Below are 17,171 nucleotides of genomic sequence, written 5' to 3'. Positions count from 1 at the left end.
TATTTTTAATCTTATTTGTTGATACATCACATCATACGTGTATTTATTTACAAAACAATTTTCCGACTTATGAATATTATGTTACGAAGGTAAGTAAAAAATATATTTAAAATACAAAATGTTGCCGTTGATTTCCCCTTTTCTGTAATTTGAGGGTTATTAATAGTATGAAACCTATAAAAGTATTTGACGTTAAATTCGGATAATGTTCCTTATATACTGAAACATATTTCAATTAAATTATAGACACCGGAGAATAATGACACAATGATACAACAAAAAACTGTAATCTTTTTAGTTCTTCAAACAAAAGATAAAATAATAATATAATTAATAATAAACTTAACTTTATTAATCTTGATTCTAAAATTTATATCATCGTATCACTTTTAAAGTGAGAGTAAAAATTTAATACAGTTTTCGAACAGTATCTTGTCATCGAAAATCTGATGCTTTCTTAGTATGTGACTGACGCAAATGATATCACTGTTGAGGTTTTATTCAGTTCACTGGATATGTATAGTAGTTAAGATTTCAGTTCGGTTCTCTTGCAAGTACGCACGTTCACCGGGAAGAAAACGTTTAATTCGATGAGCGTGGCCAGTACCAGGAACATGGCGTACATAGCTAGGCACGCCCTCCCCACCGCTGCGTCCAACTTAAATTTGTTGAACCAGAAAGTCAGATACAGTAGTAGAAGCGTCGACAGCAGTGAAATCGCTGAATATTCTAGACCCATCGAATTAATCTTCACCTATTGAAAGAACAAAAGTTATACAAATGCATTTTAGTTAAACATAAGCGGAGCAAAGAGAATAGACATTACAAAAAAAAAACGTCTAATTATGAAAAATCACCTGAATTCTAAAACAACACTAAGAACAACACGTTATATTGAAAATTAATCGTTATTATTTATAAACCTATGTGATTCTTCACAATTAAACGACGGGCCCAAATCGCTTAGCAAGTTACTTTCGCATTTGGTTCACATTCGCTTTATAGATTTTAAAAAAATTCGCTTCAGTTTTGTATATACAAAATAACATTCTAACCCAATAGTTGCCGGGTTCAGCTGGAGTTAACGACGCTTTAATTAACCACGGCAGTCCCAAACATAAGAGTATGTCAAATGTATTGGATCCTATAGAGTTGCTTATGCCCATTGATCCGTGACCTGTAAATAGATTGATTATGAAAAACCAATAGCAAATACAAGTAATAGCAATTATGATATATTCGTATTTTTTACCTTGTTTAGCAACAATTACACTAGATACAGCTTCCGGTACAGATGTTCCGGCGGCCAAGAATGTAATTCCCATAACAGAATCAGGTATCATTAACGTATCACCTATAACATTTATATTTTATATCACATAATTATTACACGATAAAATAATTAAAAGGAAAATGTAATAAAATCTTACCAATAATAGTTATCATCCACGCTACGATATAAGACAGCGAGCCAATCCAGACTATACACATTATGAATGTTAGTGGAAACCAGTTCTTGAATCGAGGCTTTTCACAATCAGGAATCGTGAAAAGAAACACGAGATGTATAGGCCACGTGACAATCCAAGTCGTCTGAAATTAACAAATAAAATATGTCATTCCTTATACCCGAACGAGTGGTGCTCGGCTACAGAAAAACTTCAACATTTAATAGACATGAAACCTATTGATTGTAAATTTAGTTTTTTTTTTTTTTTTTTTTTTTTTAAATATTTAATGTGGATATCATATTACATTGTTACCTTCGTAAGTTTACTTCTTCCACTAGGCCATTTCCATAAAGAATGACGATATTCTTCAACGGCTTCCTTGTTACCTTCTTCCACGTTACTTTGATTCGTATCTTCTTGACATGCTATTTCCATATCACCAACTTTAGAATCGTTTTCACCATTAGCACTCTTATCGTCATCGTTTTTGAATTTTTCGATTTGTTGAGTAGTATCCACTGCAAGTTTCTTTTCATTCGCATCCTTGTATATTGGCACACTTTTAACATTCCCGTTGTGCTGGTGATGATCAATTGTGGACAGATTCTTTACATCCTTATTTTCTGTTAGAAATAATAATTATCATTTGATAATAATCCTTGTCTTATACTTAATAATATTACATAAGTATATGAATAAAATGTTTAGGAATAAAACGACTTTAAGATAGTTACCAAATCCTAAATGAATACCACTTATTATTAATTTTTAAATGTTAGTTTTTTTTTTTTTGTAAACTTTATTTGTATAAAAAGTATATATGGTAGTATTTCTCTTCATTTCTATTTAACACTAGCTGCCCGGACATACATCGTTCTGTCAAATATCAATCTTTTGTTGTTGTTTTTTTTTATAAAACCTTCCGTGAGTTTTAGGAACAAACAAAATGAATTAGCCAAATTGGTCAAACAATTCTCGAGTTATGCGCTTAGCAAAATTCATTTTTATTTATATAGATTTCAATTACGTATTATATTATTATTACTAGCGACCCACCCCGGCTTCGCACAGGTGCAATGCTGATATTAAACATACTACAGAATGTCTTTATTTATAGCATGAAGCTATCTTATAGCATGGTTATTAACATAATAACAACATTCAAATATGCGTCGATAGATTACACGTTGTTACAGAATGCGTTGAAGAAATAAATGTTCACTGCTCGTTCGCCGTAGGTGATAGCGTGATAATATGTAGCCTATATGTTGACCCGACTTCTTAATAATATTCATACCAAATTTGAAGTAAATCCATGCAGTACTTTTTGAGTTTATCCCGGAGATACATACAGACAAACAGAAAAACAGACAAACAGACAAAAATTCTAAAAACTATATTTTTGGCTTCGGTATCGTTTGTAGATCACACCGAAAGTATTCTTTTAAAAAAATATTCAATGTACAGTTTTAACTTTCCTACCATCTTAATATATATAAATCTCGTGTCACAATGTTTGTCCTCAATGGACTCCTAAACTACTTAACCGATTTTAGTCAAATTTGCACACCGTGTGCAGTTTGATCCAACTTAAAAGATAGGCTATATTTTATTTTGATATATTATGTTATTATTATATTTCAGAAAAAAATAAGGTGATACGAAGTTCGCCAGGGCAGCTAGTTTTATTATATGTGACAGATATTGTATATATTGTTGTATGTTATGTTCTTATATATCTTATTAGTACAAACCATTGTCTACTGGTAAAACCGAGTCTTGCTTTTCATTGTCCTTCTTTAACATGTTTGAAATGCATATCCAACTTCCTATTAAAAAAAAAATTAAAAAATACACGTTAAGTTAGTTCGTAAAATGAAAATATCATTATACTTTACATTATTTTATAAATTGACGAAGTCTTACCTTTTGCAAAATTTTGTATAGATTTATCGTAATACATAATGCAAATATATACGCCATATAACAAAACAAGAAGGAACGCTTCGTACCACTGCACATATTCGTCATGCATAATACAAATAAGTATAGACACCGTAATGCCATACGCTAAGCAATCTCTTGTTAACGGCCACCAATCCAAGGGTACCACCTAAAAATTATCAAACATAATTGAAAGTAACGTTTTAAACGTAATTTCTTAATATGTAGCTATCAATACAAGCTTGGGAAACAACCATTTGCTAAGAATCAACTAAATAATAAAATAACCAAATATATAGACAAAATACAAAGAGGTACAATTTTTTTTAAATAAAGATAACTAGTTATCGTTAAAAAAAGCTAGTACGTAGGCTCAGTTTTTTTGAAGAAGGCATGTCTGTTTCCTTTAAACGAAGTAGATGATATAAAATTTGGAATAAATTTTTATGTTAGTCATGTAATCAAAGTACTTAACCTAATAGCTCGAAGCGGCAGACAATAATTACTGCAATTATAATCTGTGGTAAGGATTCGTCCATAAATTACGTCAACAATTTCACGATTTTTAGACTAACCTCATTCCTTGTCACAGACACTAACGTTTGTACGACATAATTATACATTTAAACATAAAAAAATTAAATTATAGGTAATGCAAATTTCTTGTGTTATTCAAACATGTGGACATGTTTAGAACTTAGTAGTAGTACTAAAAACTTGTTAAATATATACAACTCTCCCATCACACGGTGTCACGATCCACTTTCCATCATTTCTATTAGCTTTACCATGTGACATGCTATGGATGGCTCACTAAAGAAATTCTTACCATTCCGGCGCCGATGCCGCAGCAGGCAGCCACAGCCAGAATATTGAAAACTGCAGACCCAACGATAGTGCCCACACCAATATCACCTTCTGTTATAAATGTTCCGATGACATTCACAAACAATTCTGGCGCGGACGTAGCCGCTGCCATGAAAGTAGCACCCGCCACATCGTTCGTCATGTTCAGTGCTGAAATATTTTATATAATCTATATAATTATCGGTGTTTAATCTTAATATTTTCTTCCAAATTTTATGGCAAAAGGTTGAATAGATTCATTAAGCGTATAGTTGTATTTGCAATAATTAACTTGGTTTAAATATTTATTTTGTCCGTTTAAAGTAAGAAAATTAATTTAATAATAAATGATTATGGTTCCGCATTTTTCGATTTTCTTTTACAATAATTTAATCACTTTTTTAACGCTCTTAGCTTAAGAGTCACTAATTAAGCCGATTAGAAAATAATTTTTGCCGTAATTACATTGTTTATAAAAAATACGGTAAATTTAAATACGACTTAGCAACCTACGAAATCGGTTATTTAACTTGAATGAAACTCTGTGACCTGTTTTATCAGTTAATTTTCTTGATAATGTTTTGATAGAATCCACAAACTTGTCAAAAATATGGTGTTTTAGAGTCTTTTTCAGATTGGTTATAAGACCATACCAACCCTATATATTCATAGATATGTATCGTAACTCGCCAAATATGTCGTTACTTTAACACAAACATCATAAAGTTAAATAAAATCGAAATAACAAATCACTATAACTTATTTTATTCCCGAAAAAGAAAATTTGCAAGAAAGTTGTACAAAAATTATAAATTCAAAATTTTCTAAAATATTATCCTGATATATATGATGGATGGATTTCTGTTAATTATTTACTCAAAACTAGTTAGCATGACACATTTGGGTGTTACGTTACAATTGATGAAATTTTTGAAATAAAACTTTTTTACACACACTTAACTTGGGGAGTAAGCTGGTAAATGCGTAACGAGAGCGTTACGAAAAGTGTAATCGGGCGAAGCAAACGGAAGTTGAGTGGGAGATTATTATTGAATTGAAGCTATGCTACTATAATTTTATAATGTAATCCCTACGCGATTGAAAATATCTGTGGAAATCAATTAGGTAGTTAATACTCAAAAATTTCACGTACCCGTACATATTCGGTCAACTGCCGGTACAAAAAATTTATCGCAAACGACCGCGAGAGCAACGAAGAGATAGATCGAAATGAATGCATGAAGAACAATAGCGCCATGCTGCCTCTGTAGCTCCGTGAAGAAACCCGCCGGGAAGTCATCTATAGCTGGCGGCGTGCAGTTGCGGATATACCCATCTATAAAAATTATATTTACAAAAATATAGTATCAAAAATATTTTGGGACGTTCAAAAAGTAAAAAAATGTGGTTCAGTATTTGTAAATCATGTAAATACATTGTAGTTGAGTCATCTGAGTTAGTAGACATATACACTTATTTGGAGAATGAGGTTACGGCGTTACATTAGCTTTTAAATTTTTTTTTTATATACCTCAAGAGCCTTGGTCGTGAAATGCAGCCCATCGCGTGGTTGCCCACAGCGCAATGAACAATTTAAATATAGTAAGAAAATGTATTGCCGTATGACTACGATAGAATAGAATATTGCCACCTCCTCTCTTCCCGTGGGTATCGTAAAAGGCGACTAAGGTATAACAAAGTCCATTACGAACTTGGAACAGTAGAAGCCGACTGATGGCGAGAGAACAATCCACCAGCTGGCTTATAAATACAGACTGGAGATGGGCATCAACGTCTTGGTGCGACAAAGCCAGCTCTGCGGTAACCAACCCGTTTGCCCAGCGTGGTCACTATAGGCATTACCTCCAGAAATTTCGACACGAAGTGCTTGCACTTCGGCCTTCATTTCCTGACAGTCCTGATAGTTCCGCTATTGGATGGGGACTGTGGAGAACCGGGAACGTGGGGAGTAAGCTGGTAAAGGCTGCGCTCCAATTTGTCGCGATCTTGTATTCCTACTTTGGCGTTGAAGTCTCCCAAAATAACATGGTAGAAAGCCACGTAATGCCATGTAAAGCTTTTGAAATATCCTCGTTCATAGTATTTACCATATCGTCAGACTGTAGATATTGGAAAAAGTCGCTGTCGAACGCCTTGAAAAAATGCCTTCTATCACCTTCACAGAACAAAACAGAACAAGTAAACGGAGTTTGGAATAATCGTGTCCTCGATCAATCTTCGGCTGTCAGATAAACACACCGAACTCGAAGTGGAAGTAAGTCATATATACTAGTTAATATGACTTAGATTCACATCGAGTACAGTGAGGTAATGGTTCAGCTGAAGAGTGCGTCCATTGTACGTAGTCAGGTGTATTGTCGGTTAGCCACTTGTTTTCCGTTAATTCCTAGCATTCACTCCTCTAACATTACTACCACTGCCCATAAGAGAGAGCGGAAATACTTGATGTTTGGTATGTGTGTTTAAATTTTTTTTAAACAGTTCGGTTGTTATTCCACGTTCCATCACCTTCCGTAGTTCCAAATTGGTAGTGAAACTGTGTTATTCCTTAAGAGAGGACCTCTTAGGACATCCACGGGAAGAGAGGGCTATTATTCTTCTTTAGCCATAATATCTTAATATTATGTAACAAATATGAATATGGACCTAATAAATATAGGTTAAAAAACCAACAAACTTAAGACCGCTGCTCTAGAGTGTCAAATACTTGTACGGTATGCTTGATGGTAAGCGGTAACCGTAGCCTGTGGACGCTTGCTACATCAGATGTATTACAAGCGCGTGGCTGAACGTACTTTCGCTATATAAATATATATATTCGACGCGAAAACTTAATACTTATATATTTTTGGTATGTATACTCTATATATTTACTAGTGCTATATATAATAATGCAACAAATTGAATATGATATGGGCGTAGCAAATAATATACGCCAAAGTAATTATATATTACAGTTGAAGTGCTTGTTCGTTTGTATAATGGCTTATCACAGGAGTTTTCATTACGATTTGTAAAAAAATCTTAGAGATAACCTTTTCCTCGAGGAAGGTTACCTTCGTCTGTACTAATATTACAAAAGTCAGTTTGTTTGTTCCTTTATTTTATTTTTTTATTTATGTCGCGAATATTTTTTCACCATTGAACTCCAATTGCATATATTTATAGTGAGTGAATCACAGACTTTTTCCATAATCATCGAGAAAGACGTCTACGATACGACGAGATAGTCTATATTGAATATCATCATATATATTAAATCATATATATTAATTATCATGGTATGAAGATATAGGTCCACTACAAGAGTAACAAAAGAGATTAACAAAAGAGCAGTCACATCAAAATTAAACTGGCAAAAAGGCCAATAAACACAACGCGGTTGATACCGAAGAGATGTTAAATATTATAGTGAAAATATTTTAAAAACAATATTAAATTAACTTTGCGTGTTGTGCCAATCAGATAAATAATTAAATTAGTAAATTATTTATAAGTTAAGTATATTTCTTTAATATTATTATAAACTTACTGTTCGCGCGACATGTGGACATGACCATGTGGAATTTAAAAAAATTAATTATTGTTCAGTTCGCAGGGTTATAAAATAAATAAATTTCTAAAATAAAAGTAGCCTAAGTTACTCCTTATTACATCAGTTATCTGCCAGTGAAAGTCCCATCAAAATCGGTCTAGCCGTTTCACAGATTAGCCGAAACAAACAGACAGACAAACAGGCAGACAAATATTGTAAAAAAATGTTAGTTAAAAGCTAACTTAGTAGAAAGCGGTTATCTTAATATTACAAACAGACACTCCAATTTTGTTTATTTGTATAGATAATAAACGAAAGATTAATTATAATATGTTCTAACAATAGGTACGTTCTATATTATACAAAAAAGGATTGTAAATAGTAAATAACGTTTTCGGAAGAAAGTATAAACTAAATTACAGGAACTAAATTAATTAAATAATTGGTTAGATTTATTAATATAACTACGTTCAATTTATAAGTAATAAAACTGACATTCATTATAACAATAAAATATGTTAAAAAAATAATTGACGAGTAATTTTGGTTCAGTTCATCAATTATAACAAATCGAATAACTCATAAAATAAAAATTAAATTAAAAATTAAACTGAAGACAAAAAATGAAAATGATTTCGTTTTCAGTCCCTAAATTAGTAAACAAGCTAAGAGAAGAATTAAAAAAAATATTCTAACTGAATTCAAATATATTCACGGCACCGTGCGTGTACGCATACCATTACTTCGCGGCAATTAGCATATCTGTTTTATATTCATAAAAAAGTGAGAATCTCAACACGGAACTGAAAACGCGTAACTCGTTAAGTTAAAACACGCAATACTTTTAATACACAAGATAACCTGCTCTATTATTATTTTAAAAAAAAAATCTAATCTAATTACTTTTAGAATGGTCGCTAATTTTCGGGGCGCCGGCAGCGGGTACAAGTACAAGATGCTTACTCTGGCTGGGTTACCAATATTGCCGGCGAACCGCAAGGTGGAGTCTCTTCTTATTTTCTTTATTTATTAATAAACAAAAATCAGAAAAAACATTTCTTCTCTCTACCATCTGTATATAGACGATATACAAATTTATACCCATTCTAAGCTGGCTGATCTACCGTCAAGTATTAAATAATGAATTAAGTAATATTTACGTTTGGAGCAACTCGTCAGGTTACACTCCTTCAAAGTCTCATAGATTGGTGACTTATACGACCTGTAGTATTTAAAAATACTATTCTGAATTACAGCAAGACTGTTAAGAACTTGGGAAAACTCTAGATCAGTTTCTTTCCTGCACACCTCAATTAACAGAGCTCAACAGAAAAATGTTTGCTGTCCTTGGGTTACTTCGGCGTCTTCAATTCTTTCTTCCTTTGCCTTCTAAAATTGCATTAGCACAAGTACTGCTTTTACCGATTCTTAACTACGCAGATGCATGTTTCCTAGATATTACGGAAGAAGCAACATAACAAGCTTGAGTGCCTCCAGAATCTCTATATACAGTTCATATATTGTTCAAATATGACCATGTCTCCGATTTCCGCGAGACACTTAAGTGGCTCCCGATTCGCTTTCGTAGGAATACTCATGTACTTTCACTTCTTTACTGTGTACTTTTTAATCATGATACCCCTTGAGACGATAAAGAATGATTCATGTATCTTCGTAATTCCCATGAGCGTTCCTTAGACCTGACTCCAATTTAATTCTAAAATCTCCTTCTCATACATCCTCCACAACGCTCAGAGCAGAAAGCAAGGTCACTACAAACTGCGCCAAAGGACTAGTATTATGCATTAATTACACATACTAGTTATACATATAAACCTTCCTCTGGAATCACTATATTTACTTATAAAAACGGATCAAAATCCGTTGCGTAGTTTTAAAGGATCTAAGCATACACACAGCAGGAAGTGATTTTGTTCTATATTATGTAATGATATCTATTACTATTAAACGAGCAATTATTGTATAAATATATATATATATATATATATATATATATATATATATATATATATATATAAGCTGAATCTCGGAAACGGCTCCAACAATTTTCATGAAATTTAGTATGCAAGGGATTTCAGGGGCGTTAAATCGATATAGCTAGAATTCATTTTTAGAAAATGTCATTTTATCCCTGTTTTTAGGCAATGATAAAATGGCTACAATATCGTTAGAATATGAACGTAAATTTCGCAATTGTCAATAAAGTTGTAATAGCTCGGGTGGATAATCGGCCGGTCAGAAACGACTGAGAAGACCGCGGTTCAAATCCACATGTCAGCAGGTCGATTTGTTAGGTTACTTTTTTTTCTAATTGCACTCGTAATTTTTTATTTAAATAACCAGTTCATATTTTTTATTATTGTCGGTAAAATTGAAAAATATTATTCATATTTTATGAATATGTTATTCGTATTTAAATATGATTTCCAAAAAATACGATTTACTAAAAATACCGAGCTAAGCTGCTTTTTAAAAGATACGTATACATATAGGTATATTCTTGGCAATTTTTCTCTGCAAAATTTGCATTCCGAATCAATGGTAGTTTTACTTCAACTATAATTAATTCAAAAAAACAAATTTAATTTTTATTTGAAAAATATCGAAAAATTCAAATTCAAAAGTACATTTAAAGCCTTCTTAAATAAAAATTTTGTAGTTTTTTTTTAACTTGTACTTGTATAATATTATTGTAATCTAAAAAGAAGCGTGGAGATTCTAAACAGTTAAAATAGCGGGTAACGGAACATTAACTTACTTTAAATATAAAAAGTACGCGATAAACAAAAGTATTTAATGTCAGAATGAATAATTGCTAATCTATTATATATTAAAATATGACATATAAAGATCTTATCACATCTATGTAAACGATTTAAACACATTCACACAAACTTAATCACGAATACTCACTGTAGTTAAACACGCAACTTATATAAGAGTTAAAATAAAGAGAAAATATAATCAATTATAAGTGTAGAGATATGTGTTCTACATTGTTTTCTTACTCAATTAAATTTTTTATTCCTTTTTAGTTTAAATAATGATAAATCAGTTAGGCAGAATTAATAAGTAAGAAATGTATATTTATGACTTCCAGACACAAAACTTTTTATTATATTTTTTTTTCTTTTCTATTGAGCTGTGTACTAAAATATTTAAACGTCATTATTTGTTCTGTTCAGTTGGGCACTGCATAATCAATACCGAAAACAAAATTATATCACTTATTTCATGTCTGTTATTTTGTCCGACTGTATCTCATTCTGTATCACGCGAAAGGTACGAAACAAAATTGTATCCGATTTAAGTTCATATAGATGTTCATTCGAGAAGTTAAAACCTGGAATATACAGAAGCTTATGAATGTACGGCGGTTGGAAACAGGATGACGGTGATGACGATGTAAATCGTAAATTATTCGTAGACATAGCGATTTAACCCAATATTTTTTTAATACATAATTTGAGTAAATTTAAAATAGAAAAGCAGTTTCAGCTGCATGATCTTACTTGTATCTTGTATATTTTATTCATATTCAATACATTTCGATCACATATTTCGCACAATTTATATGTTTATTGCTATTTAACCTTAAATGTGAAGTGACATGACATAATTAATTAATACTATTTGAAAGGTTATTCATGCAGAAATATTAGCAAGTCAAATAACTTAGAATTTATGCTTCAGAAAATTGATTTTCATTTTTCATTAATCTCACGTCGTTGCTGGACTCACGTTGTTGCAATGATTATTATTACAATTGAAATTCCTAGTTTTAGAGAACTTATGGATATGAAGAATTTGGAGTAATACGTTCTTAGGAATATTCTTCAAAATTTCTACTTTCTAATTGTAAATATCTGAAAACAACCTATGTTGAAAACCAAAGACATAAGTCAAGTTATATTCTTTTCTACCTACCCCTGCTACTATCACTTTACTATGAACGGGCGATATTAGTCTCTATCTTATATATATATATATATGTATATATATAAATGATTGTAAATAGAATCAAAATAAAAAATAAAAAAGCGTAGCAGCACACGCAGGATACAATTAGTACACACATATATTTTCAAAGCTCAAAATACATACATTTTATAGATAGGTGTTAACCACATGCCCATATTAATTCATTTTATGTATTTTTATTCGAAAATTTAACATGATTGCCAATTAGGCCAGTAATAGTAATTAGCTTTGTAGTAATCTATATGTGAAATTGTCCGAAAATATCTGTGCTTTTTGCTATAAATGAAAAATGTCAAATCAAATAAACGGTTAATTAAAAATAACGGCTATACTAAAAACTAGCTGTGCCCGCGACTTCGTTCGCGTGGAATTTAACAAAAAACTTATTTTTCAGTTCGCTGAGTTATAAAATAAATAAAATTCTGAAATAAAAGTAGCCTAAGTTACTCCTTATTACATTTGCTCTCTGGCAGTGAAGGTCCCCTTAAAAATCGGTCCAGCTGTTTCAGAGATGAGCTGGAACAAACAGACAGACAGACAGATAGACAGACAAAAATTGTAAAAAATGTTATTTTGGTATATGTACCGTGTATACATCCATGTGCATTTAGTCAATAAGCGGTTATTTTAATATTACAAACAGACACTTCAATTTTATTTATACATACACGTATAGATTATTACAGCGTATCCTAAAGTATGAAAGCCAATTAAATGTATAAAGCCTTTATGTGTTATACAATAGTATAAACTTATGCATTTAACAGGTAACATTAGAGCTGACCAAAGGTCAAATTTTATAGTTAATTGGTTCGCCATTTAAAATTTAATCAAGTAAAAAAATTAGGTTTCCGTGTGTGTTTGCAAGTAGATAATTTTCAATAAAATATGAGTAAGGGCATATGAATTGACTTTTACATGAATAGGTCAGGATAGTTCAACGACCCACATCTTGTTGATATAATAATGATTAGTTGTTAACCCGTATTACACTAGTCACTGCCCTTGCACTTGTCTTAATAGAACAAAAAGTTTAGTTACCGGTTTAATTTATTCATTTACTTACAGACAAACACATAAGTTACAACATTTCATTATTGATATGATTTTTATGTGATAAATATATGTAACTTTATCATAAATAAATATATGCAAAGCCGAGTTTAGTATGTAAGTTTGTTAACTTAATTGGAGTTTTTTTTTTTCATAAAGTCGCTCTCAAATATCTTACTATCTTATATCGTTATACTCCACGTTCCTAAATGGTAAATTTGTAAATAATGTTTTTCTTATTATTTACAATGCAAACTAAATTATATAATCTACTGGACTTCGGGAAAATTATCTACCTTCTTTCGACATTATCGAAGGTTATCAAATAAACAAATGAATTGAACTAATAAATAACGTTATACATGTTTACGATGATCGCATACAATCATGTACTGCACATAGATCAAGTAAAAAAAAGTAGATAATGCGCGGCCTTTGTTGTTACTGAAGCCACAAAACTCGGCTCCTTCAAGTAAACACACGCGCTCACGCACACATATGCATCAAACTACGCTCATTTTCGTTAGTATCTCACGGGGCCTCGTACAGTAACTTTGCCTTCAAAATGCCGTTCTTATGTAATTAAATGGTGCAAAAACAATACCAAAGTGAATAAAAAGTCTGAAGAAATATCGTTTCACACGCAAGTACAAACAAAACCTTATATTTCATGTTATTCCAAAATAATATTGAGGTTATTCGGAACTTATAATTTCGATGTCCCGAAATGACGTACCGAGGGAGTGTTACCAGTAATTTTTATTTCCATTAGCCCAAAATGCGGGTAAGTAAATTGTAGGCAATCATAGAAAAATAATTAAGTAGAAAGTGGACAACATTATTATTATTATTTTTATTGTGTGATTTTTATGTTTTTCCTAAATTGAAGTCAAGTTAAATATGAATTTTTAACTCGTTTGATTCTGTTTAAATTTGTGAATTAACTACTCATATTTTACTACTAAATATCATGGTTTTAGGTTTCCAACGAATATTTTAATAGGAGATGAATGGGTAGCTGCTTTACGACTGAGCCGAAATGAACTACAACGACAGCCATCCTCATCTAGTTGGTTTGTTCAAACCATTTTGATAAAGCTGACATGTACAGTACAAAACGTGGACTTCGCAGAGTACCATCACGTATATACTGATGCTACTTACTACTACGTATTTTAATGTTATATTTTTTGTTCTAGGACCTACCGGATGAGTCTAAATCAGTCCTTAACCAAGATTCAATCTTTGATACACCTAAAAAACATAAACTAAGAGAAAAGTTAAAAAAACAGGAACTTAATTTAAAAAAAAATGTAAAAGTAAAATCAATTTATTACAGCAAAGAGTTAGACGTCTTTAAAGCAGGAACTTGCCCCTCAGAGGAATCATCAATTACTTAAAAACGCAAGTTTTCATTGACACAGATTTATATAATTAAATAAATCAAAACACGGCTACAATAGATTTATGTAACAATTTGAATCGAAAAAAGGAGTAAATATATTTAAAACTATAAACAGGTTTTTATTTCCAATACCCATTTTACCTATATTAAATTAATTGTTTAATAAAAATTTTAGGGACTTTTTTTTAAAAAGTGTCAACACTTCACTCACTCACACATCTTTAAAAAAGTGGCTTCACTTTTCTGTTCTAGGTGCGTTATCTATATTTTTTACTTTATCTATGGTACTGCATTGTAAGAACGCTGTACCGTTAAGTATTGATTTTCCATATTAATTTTGATTTCTTGTGACCAGTAGTGAGCATCGGTCTTTCAGTTAATTTTCATAAAATTTCAAATTGAAATAACTTTACTGACTGACTGAAAACTGAAAGACCCAACTAATATATTATAATTCATTTTGTTGAGCTTTGTAACTTATTTTATTTAATTCAATAAGTAGTTTTAGAAAACATAAAACTATGCTATAGTCGTATTTTCTCTACAACTTATAATTATTTATTCAAAACGGTGATCATGGGGCTTATAAATTATTATATTCATACATTTAACCTTATTAATCTATATATTAATAAGTTTTTACGAAATTTGGGTGGGCGAAGAAGTATTAAATTTCGCACACTTATAGTTTGTATAGAGAAGGAGTGCAGAATGCTAAAATTTTTTACAGAACCTTAATAAGGTTCAAACTTATAATTTAAATTAATTATGGTCGAACTTCGACCACTGGGCGACCACTAGTAAATATAACAACTTCTCACACTTCCTGGTAGATGTCTATTTCTTATTTACAACCTAGGTACCTTTGTCTTTAAAAAATGTTGTGTATATTATTGGTAGTAGTTACTAGTCTAGATTATAAAATTAGAACAAATGCTTTTATCCTCAAAATTAAAATTAATTGAAGATTCACGTGTGTAAGTTTCGATCCAATAAAGGAATTTAAAATACACTGTAATCGTTTAAATAAAAACAATTACGTGAGTAAAATCTGTTAATATGTTAGGTATGAATTAAAAATATTCTTTTTGCCCTTCCGAATTTGTGTGCACTTTTTTATATGACTATACGCATATATCTGAGAGAGAGAAAAAACGCGACTAATTTCAATAGTAATTAATGAGAATTCACATTTTATATTTAATTTATCACACAACATTCCCTTGTTGCAAAAATTAAAAATAATCTTACGAAAACGAACAATATACGTACATATAGACGAACGCATCGCCGATGACAAACAAACAACGTGACTTCCTCACTAAAAACGCTCCGACAAATAGCAAAGTCAACAAGCAAATTGTCTTAAATGACCACTGCGTCAACTTGACTAACCGGATTATCCGATTTTAGAAAATAACGTCAACCTCTTCTTAATAATACAAATTGTAGATACTAATAAAAGGAGGAATAAACTTGGGTCGCTATACCAACAAAAGCTCAGCTTTTTAATTCCTCGTGCTAAAATAGTGGTTTGTAGGCAACATTTATAACTTTAACTTTACTGTATATGTTAATACTCTTTATATTAGAAGAACTATGTATAGTCTGAATTACAGAGTCATCTATACTAACAAAGTAGGCGATTAGTCTGTAAAAAACGTCGACTAATTGAGCCGTTGGTTTATTCATGTTCTTATAAAAATTAAAATTAAATTACTAAAGAAGTTAATAATTATCTCTACTTTTAAAATAGCACGTTCGAACTTAGTGACCAGTCAACTAGTCAACTTCTAAGTCAAACTACTTTAATCGAGATAAATGATTTCTGGACGGCGAGGCACATTTTCTTTCATTATAACTTTTTGTTATGGAAATTCTACTACTGACAATTTGACATAACTGAATTGTTTCTTTTTTAAGTATTAAAGTAATAGGATATGTCATGTGATATTCAGTTTGAAAATATTATAAATTATAAAAATAAATAGTTAAGCTATATTTAACAGATAAATTACATTAAACTAAAAAAAAAAAAAAAACCTTAAGTATATATATACACATAATATAATAACTAAAAAATATTATTAAAAGGAGTCCCTAAGTTTGAAAATTATTTGGAGCGTTGAATGTGAATTACAGAACAAAATTAAATATTGAAATCAAAACTGATTTTCAGAACTTTGAATCAAAATATGTTATTTTACTAAAAAGATCTTGTTTTTTTATTTAAAACTAAAAATTCAATAATGATAAATAATTACTAAATCACATCGAGCCTTACTGTTAATAATAACGTTCCATAAACTATTGCATCAATGTATAAATGACTGGACCCGACCCTTTTGTTAAGAGTCGTCCAGTCGACCGTCATTTACGTTTTCCAGCCATCTCATTTTCATTGATCTCATGTGTAATCAATTAAGCTTTGCTGACGTAAACTAGACCTAATCGCTTTAACGTGACCTGTAACGTTTGAGGTATAGTGCGTGCCTCTTCTCGTTGAGATATTATCGAATGCATTACGAAGGAAATTGACATATGAAAGAAGGCAGGAAGTCCGCATTAAGGCTACTTCGACATTAACTTCTTTCTATGTGCCGCTAGTTTACTATAAATGTAAACTATGAATTGTTGACAACTGAATTAAAAATGAGTATATATTTATGCAAAAAATATTTTTAGCAAAAAAAATACCAATACTGGTCATACATTAAAGTATAATCTGAAAGAGGTCTTCTTGATTCAAAAAAAAAACATATTATATATAACATACACAATATTCGGACATCGTCTTTATTTTACAATAATACTGAAATACATAAGCACTATTTAATGTTCTATGTAACGCGTGTTTGCTACAAATATATTAACTATGAACTATGAACAATAGAATGTAATAAATAAATTAGAC

At 30.9% G+C, this 17,171-nt stretch overlaps 1 protein-coding gene across 1 annotated transcript; it reads right to left on the bottom strand.

Annotated features, from left to right (window-relative positions):
* LOC123668426 (sodium/potassium/calcium exchanger 3) lies at positions 1-4,412 on the bottom strand. Its single transcript, XM_045602158.1, has 8 exons — positions 4,225-4,412; positions 3,378-3,564; positions 3,206-3,280; positions 1,764-2,074; positions 1,431-1,593; positions 1,253-1,354; positions 1,056-1,177; positions 1-754 (listed from the first exon to the last, which is right to left on the bottom strand). The coding sequence occupies exons 1-8, from the start codon at positions 4,402-4,404 to the stop codon at positions 527-529; spliced, it is 1,368 nt and encodes a 455-aa protein (XP_045458114.1). The 5' UTR covers positions 4,405-4,412; the 3' UTR covers positions 1-526.
* Between the last annotated feature and the right edge of the window lie 12,759 nt (positions 4,413-17,171).

The sequence above is a fragment of the Melitaea cinxia genome, chromosome Z (genome assembly GCF_905220565.1).
Source record: "Melitaea cinxia chromosome Z, ilMelCinx1.1, whole genome shotgun sequence".
Taxonomy (NCBI): Eukaryota; Metazoa; Arthropoda; class Insecta; order Lepidoptera; family Nymphalidae; genus Melitaea; species Melitaea cinxia.
Note: the sequence above shows the minus strand (reverse complement) of the source record. Positions and strands in the feature narration are given on the sequence as shown.

What these genes read in the sequence shown, in the direction of transcription:
- LOC123668426 (XM_045602158.1), bottom strand. Translation starts at nt 4,404, where the DNA reads ATGACGAACGATGTGGCGGGTGCTACTTTCATGGCAGCGGCTACGTCC. An exon ending in GGTTTTACCAGTAGACAATG is followed by an intron (nt 2,075 to 3,205) that starts GTTTGTACTAAT and finishes TATTTCTAACAG; the next exon opens with AAAATAAGGATGTAAAGAAT. An exon ending in GTGGATGATAACTATTATTG is followed by an intron (nt 1,355 to 1,430) that starts GTAAGATTTTAT and finishes TAAATGTTATAG; the next exon opens with GTGATACGTTAATGATACCT.